The sequence below is a fragment of the Populus alba genome, chromosome 5, assembly GCF_005239225.2.
Source record: "Populus alba chromosome 5, ASM523922v2, whole genome shotgun sequence".
Lineage (NCBI taxonomy): Eukaryota > Viridiplantae > Streptophyta > Magnoliopsida > Malpighiales > Salicaceae > Populus > Populus alba.
In genome coordinates, this window is record NC_133288.1 from 5,706,228 (window position 1) to 5,717,846 (window position 11,619).

General features: G+C 32.2%; 1 protein-coding gene across 1 annotated transcript; it reads right to left on the bottom strand.

The window, feature by feature from the left end:
• Positions 1–7,009: 7,009 nt before the first annotated feature.
• LOC118031643 (uncharacterized) lies at positions 7,010–11,619 on the bottom strand. The gene is made up of 4 exons (XM_035036133.2): positions 11,300–11,619; positions 9,556–10,556; positions 7,519–8,395; positions 7,010–7,428 (listed from the first exon to the last, which is right to left on the bottom strand). The coding sequence occupies exons 2-4, from the start codon at positions 10,522–10,524 to the stop codon at positions 7,382–7,384; spliced, it is 1,893 nt and encodes a 630-aa protein (XP_034892024.1). The 5' UTR covers positions 10,525–10,556; positions 11,300–11,619; the 3' UTR covers positions 7,010–7,381.

Sequence of the window (11,619 nt, forward strand, 5' to 3'; positions counted from 1 at the left end):
ATATTTTTCCAGAGAACAAAAACATTTCATTTTTCATTCTTATCCATCCTTCCATTTTCCTTTTTAACCAGAACGCTGATAAGGATTATCTTATCTTCTTCTTTTTATGTTTATATAACCACACCAAGGATTACTATGAAAGCTTTGATGCGTGAGGCAATTGGACGATAAATTAGAGTATGAAAAATAATAAGATAAGATAAATTATCTGAGCTCAATTTATTGTGCAGGAAACGTGACCGGGGTTATCATAATTATGGGAACCATGAAACGTGTAAATTAAACAATCATGCCAATTTCATTTTTCTAATTATTTGAAGTAACATGTTGCGATTATTTATGACGAAGATGATGATTTGGTCTTCGCAACATTATGTTATAGCTTGTATAGGTTGAGGTAAGATTATTTTTTTTAATATAACAAAATCCAAGTGTTATTAACATATTTTTCTTGTAAAAAAAAAAAAATTAATTGTATAGAGGTTAATCCAGTATAACTTATTAATTTGATGGTCCAAAAATAACTTGAAGAATTGATAAAGAATATAGTTTGACTAGAAGAAATCAAAACAACGTTTTAAAAAAAATTATTGAGATCAAAACATATTGAATCGTTTCGGGTTGACCCGAGTTAAATCAGTTAAATTCGTGACTCTGATAATGAAATCGGGGTAACCGTGTAAAAAGCAAGTCAAAACCAAATTTGAAACTCAATTACAAGTTAAATCAATGTTGAAATGTGAAATTAAAAAAAAAACAATTAAAAACATGGGAAAAAAAAAAACAAACAACTTAATTCAATTCAGGTTAAATTATCAAAGTTGCAACTCAAAGTCGTGCAACTTGGAATAAAATCAATAGAAAGCATGTCGAAATAGATTTTGAAGTTTAATTCACAAATTCAGTGTTAAAATGATATGTTTGAAAGAAAAAATTATCAACTTAAAAATATATTAAAAAAACTTGAGTAAATCTAAGTTAACTAGTCAAATTTATGGCCAAGACCGATATGAAATCTAATTTCAAATCAATCAGATTTGAAGGATGAAACCAGAGAAAAAAAACTATAAAAATATTTTAAAAAAAAAAAACTTGAATTATATGTGACTCGGGACAAGCAATCTCATTATTGAAGAAATAAATTTAAAACAAATATAAAAATAACTTAGATAATAAAATCATAATAACTTTATAAAAAGTAAAATGAGAAAAACAAAAATGAGACCCGACTCTAAAACAACCAAATAATATATATAAAATTTGACTTGAGTTATTAAGTTAAATATGTAACTTGGGTCATAAGATTAAGATAATTTTCCGTAAAATAAATAAAAAAATAACACGAGTCAACTCGGTTAATGTATCAAATTATCAACCCAGATCATAAGATTAGAATAACCCATTATAAAACCAATCACGATACTAATAAATTAAATATTAAAAATATATAATTTTTGAAAATATATAATTTTTTTTAAAACAACACTATTAAAATAAATGGTATTTTATAACGGGACGAAAAGTAAAATCACCACGTCTCTGGTATATATTGTAATAACAAGTAGATAATTGGTTAGCATGCTGTCATGAATCAAATCAAAAGTTATTTTTTAACGGAAAAAACTTCCAAGCACTGTAAACATGTTTTGAAACTTAAAGAAAATATTTTATTGTAAGCATGTGTTTAGCCAGATATATATATATATATATAATATACACGCACATATGCAAATAAATCAACGTGTCCAAAATTTGTCGTCTTTCATCGCTCTGTATCTCCTGGTCTAGATATATTATCATAAATAAAAAATTAAATTAAAAAATTACAAATTAAATATAAATTAAGATATATGTCTCGTATTAGATGGTGTTGTTTGAAATTTTTATTTAATTATTTGTTATCTTTATAAAAAATCAAAAATTTAATTTTTTATCGAAAACAAAAAATAATTTGCTGGTATGGTCATTTTTTATTACTAATCCACTTTTCTCAACTAAAAAATATTGTTTTTTCAAGCAATGCACTTTTCTCTGAAGACATTTTTTTTAATTAAAACTTCTCTATATTTCCATGCGACTTCAGTTTTCGCAAGTACAAAATAAGAAGAAATCATGGAAGCAAAAGCAAAATTATTCCAGATCAAGATTGTTTAATTAAAACCTCTTTATTCTATTAATTTGGTTTCTTTTTTGGCAATTTCTTTACAAGAATGTTTATTATTTGAAGGGGAAAAAACCCACAAATCAAAGAAGTAAAAGTTCAGTAAAAAAATAATGTCTTCATTTTCTTACCGTGAATGTCATTTATATGGCATGAATGTATTAAAAAGCAATAAAAATAATATACTGAAAACTTCTGGAGTTGATTTTTTATATATAAACATGCTATTATAAAAAAGACATGCGAAAAAAAAATCAAAAAAGAAAAAATACAAATCACAAAAGGCTATAAAAAGTGCTCGATGATTTTATATAAAAAAGCTATTATTCTATTCATTAAAAATATGTTTTAGTATATTTTAAAATTATTTATTTTCATGAAATTTAATTAAAAAAAAAAAAAACATAATTGGTTGAATATACATGGCCCAAGCATGTGGCCTTGTTGACCCAGCATGACTAGTCTATTTTAAAAAAAAATCACGGCATTAGGATATTTTTTTTTCTTGACATGTTGCCTTTTTATTATATTAAAATAAATAAAAGTGGATGATATATTGTTTGTTTGTCTTATTTTCAGGAAAGGTGAATGAGAAATTAGACTATAATTTTTAACATAAAAATTTATTTTTGAATCTATTTCATATAAAAAAAAACCTAATAAACATTATTAGCATATCAATAAATCAATATATCAGCTTAAAAACACCCTTAAATTATTCAAAAAATACAAAATAAAAGCAAGAAAAAAAATTATCTCTCAATCTCAAACTAGTTTCTCTAGCAATACAAAGGTATGGAAACACCTTAATAGAAGTTTTTTAATTGATTGAAACTCGTTGATATTAAAATTAATTTTTTTATTATTATATAATATGATTAATCAATAACTTGCTTTTTCTTCACTCTATTAATGAGTTTGTCTCTCCCTTTACTTAAATCTAGAGAATGAAAATGAATAAAAAAAAATAAACTTATTAACAAAAATTGAGATTAACAATATTTTTTTTATTTTACTTGTGATCCTCTTATATTTTAATTTGTTTTTCTACTGTAATATAAAAATTTATTTAATTGTATTAGATCATAAAATATTTTAATAAAAAAAGGTTGGATAACAAAATTATGACAAAAAATAGGTGGAGAGCAAGTTTACTGTTTATATAAACAGTAAAACCGACCAAACTCTTATAGTAGCTAGTAATGTTTGTTCATGTCAAATTTATTGTGCGTGTATACTGCGTCATCTGCAAGTAACCCAATTTTTTTTCCAATGCGATGAATTACTGTCTTAATTTGCTAAAATTCACATACTCGATTGTTTATTTAATGAGACACACACACACACACTCAATGTTCGTGTTAATTGGTGTGTGGCGTAGTTTTGTTTTCTTAACCTAAAGAGAGTGAAGTTTTGAATTTGTGTCTTGCTCCAGTGGACTCCAGAAATAAGCGTAACGTTGTTTGCTTGTGGGAAGGAAGGTAAGGGGTGGTTAGGCTGTCCAATTTTGCAATAAATGTTAGTTGAGGATAAAAGAGCGGCAAAATCAGAGTATTACGCAATAATGTTTTTGCGTTTAAAGCATATTTTAAAATATTTTTTTTTATTGTTAATATTAGAATATCAAAATTATTACAAAATAAAAAAAATAATTTTTTATATAAAATATATTTTTAAATATGCTTAAAAGCTTATTTAAGAGTATAGACTTAGTTGTGGTTGTTTTCACTAAAAAAATATAAAAATATATTTTTAATATCAATATATTAAAATAATTTAAAATAAAAAAAAATTATTATTCTTTTAAATATTTTTAAGACGTTAAAACAAACAAAGCTATCAATCGACATTTCAGTAGCCTCTCATTTGAGTGAAGGTTTCGGATGGGAAGATGCATTATATGGAACGACAATGATACTCGAACAGAATTTAGGATTCGTGACGAGCAATCCTTTGACATGATTTTGTATTAATTGCTTGTTTGGTTTTAGTTGAGTTTAATGTTGCTTTTAGCCTATAATGTTGACGCGTGTTAGATTATCTGGTAGTAAAATACAGTATAATGTTTTATCTGGTAGTAAAATACAGTATAATGTTTTGCATTTATAAATTTATGTTCATTCTATTTGCGACAAATGATCAGTAAAAAAGTTATAAAATCTATTCAAAGTTTTTAATAACTAAATTAGAAAACTAAGATTTATCAAAAGATTATTAAAAGTTTATATAAAAATATAATTATAATTTTTTTTTTTAAAAATATGTATTACTTGAAAGATTTTTTTTGCGTGTTACAGTTTATGCAATTATTATATAGGTTTAGGTTAACGGGCTAAAATGAAAAAAAATAATGTAGTGGCAGGATCATCACGTTGACGTGTAAGAGAAATAAGCAAATAGCGTAAACAGATTTGGGCAGCTTGGGGAAGCCGTTCTGTCACTTCTACGTTACTTTCCCACGGCGGGTGACGTTTGAGGCTTGTCCTTGCGGACCTTGTCTTAAATAATAATAATACAAGGAAAGAAAACGGTAAAAATGATAGCATTAATTCGTCTAGAAGAGACGATGTTATTAATGATCAAATAAATTATAATTATATTACAATTATTAACATTAGCAGTTAACAGAAACCTAAAACATGTGGAAGGAACACTCTGTCCTGTGGGACCTGGACAGTTAATTTTCACGCATCTTCTTCTCCCAAACCAGGAGGCGGTTTTGTGTTCGTTGCAGTGTATTTCGGGTTTGGGCACATTTGGGTGGGGATGACTTTCCTGTTAATCCTCGAAATTCCAGGCTAATAATTTTTATTCTTTACTATATAAATATTTCATATTATCTTTTTTTATCATAACATTGCTTTCTCTCTCACTATAAAAATATTTATTTAAAAATTTAAAATTTTCTTATACACCATAAAAAATCTTTTTTGCCTACTAATTACCGAATATCTCACTAAACCAAGTTTTTTTTTAGATAAAAAAAGTATGACTACTTTACCAATAGTTAAGATCCAATCGGGAGACGTTTTGGTTTATATTTTACTAATGTAATTTTCATTATAGATGGACAAATATTTTTATCTACCAATCTATTCAATGCTAAAATCAAGTTTGCTATCAATGTAGGTATTTCAGTCTCTAGAGTAGGGTTCGCAGCTCAAATTAAGGTTATGAAACAAGTAGCTAGTAAATTAAAATTGGTATTGGTGTAATTTGCAGAATTACAAGTTTCCGTGCAATTCCTTCAGATCTTGATAAAGCTACTTAAAATCAATTAGCAAGAGGTCAATGATTGCATGAATTGCTCAAACAATCTCAATCCATCCCTTTCATGGTATAATAACTATTTATACCAGAATGAATGGTTGACCCGTCACACATCAATTATTTTAATTTACTAGATATCAACTATCAATCATTTTGATTTACCAGGCATCGATTACTTACTACGAGCTACCTTTAATTTACGACACCGAGTATTGTCTTAGCTTACTAGATACCCGTTATCAACCACTTTAAGCTCTATCTACTAGTTACTCTAGCTTCCTACACAAGCTACCGGTAATCAAAGAGAGTTGTCTTCCACCGTGATCGCCTTCCGACCTTTCTCTTTTTTTATTCTAACATGTTGCCCCTCTTGTGAACCGTAGGCGTAAACAACATATTCAACTTACCAGTAATTTCTCATTCACTGGTGATCCTGGGAAGTATCCTGGGATGCTTTTTCTTTATTCTAGTGTTACTAAGCGGACTTACGGGTATGTTATATATGAACCGTATTAGCTTCAGGTTGTCTAGCTGGAAGGCTAAATTATTGAATTCTGCGTGTAGAATCACTCTGGCTTGATCTGCCCCGCTAGGAGTGCCCTTTCTCTCTATTCAAACGTTGTGCATGGTTCCCGGAAGCAGTACTGTGTGATGACATTGGTAAATTGGTCTGGTCTTTTCATATGATCTTCTAAGCAAAAGGGGAGGGGTCAGGCATCAGAATAGAGCTTTGCTAGGCAATTTAAGAATGGTCCTCGGTGTCGGGAGCAGATAGTCTTTAGGTTTCGGTTCTGAAAGAGAAGTACTTGGGCATAACATTTTTATGGTTTTACATTGCTTGCAAACAGTTCTTTTACATTGCTTGCGAGACAAGGTAGGGTAGCTTGCAATGAGCTGCGAGATTTGATTGGGGTATTGCTTGTAGCAATGATAATAAAAATATATTAAAATACTATTTTTTTTTTTCAGATTTTATTTTGAATATTAGTATATTAAAAAAATAAACAAACATCTAAAGTACATGAATTTAATACTCTTTTAAAAGTAAAAGATAGTTTGAAAAACAGTTCTTTTATATTGCCTAAAAACAATTCTTTTATATTGCTTGCGAGACAAGGGTAGTCTTAGATCAGGTTGAGTTTTTTTTAATGGTCATGTAGCTGACCTAGGAAAACTAGTTGGCCGAGTAAAACATATTCAACATTTTATTTAAAATGATATTATTTTTTATTAAATAATAAATAAATAACAAACATTGACATGCTCAACCTATAACCCAATCCTATGAATGGACCTCTTTGCAGGGAATGAGCTTTTAAAACATTAATTTACTATTTTTAAACTCAACATGACACACCCGCTGACTAAAAGCATCCGTAAAAATTCTGAAAAATAGCAATACACTGCAACCATGCAGTGTATTGGATTCCCATTTCAAAAAAGAAATATACGGTGCAAAAAGACACACCACTGCATCTCCACCTCCAGTAGCAACCTTGAATACAGTTATTTCACTGCCAGCATGTCTAGAATGAGAAGTTCTAGTTAAACACTAAAATGCAAAGTAAATACAGGTAATGATCACTCGAGAAAAAAGAATTGAGAGTTGCAGATGGTTTATATACACAAGCCTCCATAAATCACTCAAAAGCTTCGCATTCTCTAGACTAAAATTGTGCTCTACACTCAAAACCTTTTTTTGTTCAATTTCTACAGTTGAAATCAACAAGAATCAGGGAACAAAAATTAAAGAAATGAACAAAACTTGGAGAACAAGTTCGCTTACGGACACAATAGCCAATCAAATATTTCTATCGTAATTGCTTCTCATGAAACCATACAGGATTTGTTGGCAGTTTTGAATGACTAGTGCTGACCTATTTTCATGGTGCCTCTCCATCGTTGCTTGAATTTATGTCAACATTTGAGCGATCACCAGCTGGCCCGGATTCAAGATTGATCTTCCGCAAGATGCACATTGTACCCATGCTTTAAATCTGAATGAAATCAGGTATTTGGTAATGAACAAACATATTCAAATTCATCACAAACCATACCAATAATTTACTAGAAATATCAAATTTTACCTTTTAATGTTACTTTATCATATTTATCTTTCCTCTTATCCTCGTTCTTCCATTCACTATCGTCGTCGTATTCGTCACCCATTTCAGCCCTTCCATCGTTTCCTATGTCACTTTCACTCGCTGTTTCCCATTCTGAACCATCACTTTCCTGGCCATAGATGTCACCAGCATCTCCCTCACCATGGACACCCCCATGTTTGATGGCTGCCTCTCTAAATAACCAGGCTGCACGCATCTGCTTTTTGACTAGTCGCTCAGCATAGTCAGGAACTTTGTTCTGCCTCGAAGAGAGGTCAGGATCATTTGACTGAGAGCATTCATTAATGAACAAAATGGCATCTAACAAGCTCTCTTTTGCTAAGTCAAGCATGTCATAAGCTTGAGCTCTTCTCCAAAGGCTTTTGGCATGACGGTTAAGAGGGCTGTGAAGACAGAGTGCACGTGTAGCATCACTTATTGCTGCCAGTGGCTGTTGCAACAGAAGATGACACTGAGCTCGATTACTGTACAGAACAACTCTCTCTTTTTTGGATCTCATTGGACACAATGACAATGCTTCTGAGTATTTTGATGCAGCTCCCGCTATGTTTCCTGATGAGAATAGGGAATTTCCTTCAAGCTTGACCACCAGTGCAGCTGCCTGTTTAATATGGAGATCCTCCTTGGGCATGCTCTTTTCCCATTTCAATCTCTGTTTGGAATTCAATAGTTCCTCAATCAGTTCCTTCACATGATTACTGATAGTGTTACGCCCTGTCCCTTGTGATTGCAAACATTCCTGAAGAACATTAACAATGTAGTCCCCGAGTTTTTTGTGATCGCCCAGATTTGTAATCTCTGCTAGGTCTACAAGTGCAGGTACTGCCTTATCAATGACCTATTAACAGGTCAAGAAGAAGTAAGCAAAAAATATCATACTTTGTATTTACAAATTTAAGACATGCTACAACAAAAGAACTAAGTAAATAGGTCAACAGAGACTTTGTATCACACATCTGAAATATATTTCCACGAAGCAATGTAAGCAGGATAATTTGTAGATTTAAATCATGAGAAAACACCATGTGATTTTCATAAGCAAAATACAAACAAACTAAGCTGTAGCAGAGTCTATCTCAGTTAATGGGAATATGCATTAATATTTAGAATGCATTGTGATAGTTCACATTTAAGCACAAAATCTGATTACTGAACTTAAAAAATTGGAAAAGCTGCGTGGACATGTTCCCTGGTTAATAAATTTAGGAAAATGCAAAGGTTATATAGTTACCACACAGGCACGCACCAATGATGAGAGGTTGCCTTTTAAAACCATTAATGCAAAGACTTAATAATATCTTCCACAACATCTTCTCATTTAAGTGGTTGTTAAAGAGCTAAACTTTTCTGTGACAAGAAATAATTTTCTTTTCAGTTTTGTTTTCCTTTGATAAAAAAAAACTCGTTAGAGATTCAAATGAACACTATCCAAGAACTGGATATGCAACAAGAGAAACCTCAACAAGTGAAGAGTCAAAACTGAGGATGTCAAGAATCAACAAAATCCATAGAAGAAAAAAAAAAGGATGGGGAGCTGCAGAATCACTCAAAAACAATAACAATAAACAAGCCTCAGTTGCAAAATAGGTGGGGTCAGCTATATGGAAAATGAAAATCAAATATGTGCAAACATATGCATCTTATATCCCATGAGATTAAGTCCCCATCCCAATCTATCAATAGGACCATATGATACAAACAGGGAAGTAGAACATCCTTGTCGGAGTTTCCAACAAGATTAAAAATCTTCAAAAATTGAGAAAAAATGTTTCTGCAACTAGAACTAACAAAAGAAGCATGTGCAGACCACGGACGTAATTATTCAGCCTAAAGAAATCTTAAACACAAGATGTCAATACACCATAGTCCATCATGCTATTGCAAGATAAATTTAAACGCACCAAATAATATTGGAATGGAGAAAGAACATCTCATGCAGCACCAAAGTAAAATAATAATAATAATAATTAAAAAAAAATCAATAGATATTCAAATTACCTTATGGCATGTACTTGGATCTTGGATCAACCAAAGAAGACAGTCTATAGCCATATACTGCCAATCATCTGATGACCTAGCTATATTACACAATGCTTCAATAATACCAGGACAGCTAGCAACAGGTCCCCTACCAAGCTTATGATGACAGATTGTTCTTAATAAACCAATACCAGCAGGTGAGTTTTCATTAACAAGCCCACCCCACATGCCTGGCAGTTTTACCAAGAATTCAGGCTTGCATATGGTAGGAAGAAATTCGGGCTTGAAAGCAAAGCAATTAATGAGTTGAAGTGACCAGCACTGTAACTGACTAGCCCATTCCTCTGCTTTCCTGGACTCCATTTCAACACCACCCATGCCACGGGTAAGCAAATCGCAATGATAACTAAGCCTTCTATCGGCGTTTTGGTAAAAATGTGAGTAAACTATTTCTAGTGAACTCATTGCTAGTTGGATGGCGAGTTCAAGGATTTCACCATGACTTGCCACAGCAGGGAAAGTGTTGGTGTATGTGGCCAAGTGTCCTAGTGCCCGTACCGCTACTCTTTGTTCAACCCATGTCAACCTCCCCCTCAAAAGCTCAACTAAGGGAGGAGTTACACCAGCATGGATAGCACTTTCTGCAAACTCTTCCATGTTCATGGTGTAGGATCCGATAATGTGAGCTGCATAGTAAGGAATGTATATGTTCTGATCATGAGAAAGCCAGCGGCGATTCTTTAAGCCTTTCCATATAAGAGCAACCATGCATTCAAATATTCCCAATTCAATGAACTCAGGGTCATTTGGATGTGCCATGGCAGTGTTCCAAAGGCCACTGATTGGGAGAACCTGGCCATCATCATCCTGCGAAGGAAGTTCTCTGAAGAATTTCAGTATACTAGCTCTGCGCTTACTTGGATTCCCTTCCTTCATGACACAAAAAAAGCATCCTGGATATGGACAGTCGGGGGATACTTTATCCATTTTCAGACAGTCAACTACTCTGAATTCATAAACTGCAAAGTGAATTCGTCATTGAACATGGTGATTCATACAAATACATTAAAAAATGCATACCTTACAATAATAACTCCCACATTAGTTCATGAAATTTCAAGATAGGATCATACGGGGGTGGTCACTTCCATTTTTTCCAAAGAGAGTTTCCTCTACTGTGTATGCACAGGGATTGCTAGCCAAGATCATAACGGTAATGCAGAGAACTAACACAAAAATATAATGAAGCAACTAGGATATTTTCCATCACATCCAAATTCATTCAACCACGAAATTCAGAATATCAGTGCCACACTAATGAAAACGGCTAGCTAAATCAATCTCCATCCCTCCCCCCTTTTTTCTAAATACAAGCTTCAACTATTTCTTATACAAGTTCTCCGAGCCTTGCTTTTATAGCTCTTGAGTGCTTAAAGCAGTTCCTTTAGATGTTCGAATCAATTACGATGGACTTGGTCATTTTCTTTTTAACTGGTTGGCAACAAAAAAATTATGTCAAACAAGCAAAGAACTCATAATAAAAAAATCACGAGTCCAACCTAAAACCAATTGGATCTACAAGAACGAAACTTTAAAGCCCAAGATTCAAAAACACCAAAAAAGTAAAATCAAGTCTTTAAACAAGATCCAAACCCATCTACTGACCCAATCACATAGACAAATAGCCTACAACCCCCCCCCTCCCAACTCCACCCCACAAAAGAAAACACACACACAAACACACTACTAGAAAATGGCATACCGTTGAAAGAGGGTTCCTTAGAGAGATAAGCAAGGAGAAGAACAACAATGAATTTGTCAGGCAAAAGGAAGAAAAAAGTGTTTTTCTCCTGTGTTGTCTGAAAGCAGATTAAAGTAAGGCCTGCTTTTTTGAGCTCGCTCTTGTTAGAGAATGAGAAATGGCTAGAGAGAAACAGAAGTGGAGTATGAGAAAAAGGGGAACGGTGTTCTCGGATTTGTTTGATTCTGACAGCGGGGGGAGAGAGAGAGAGAGAGAGAGGCTCCTGTAGTTGTTGTAATGAAAACAGTGCAGTCTCTCAAGCACTACTATTTTTTAAGCGG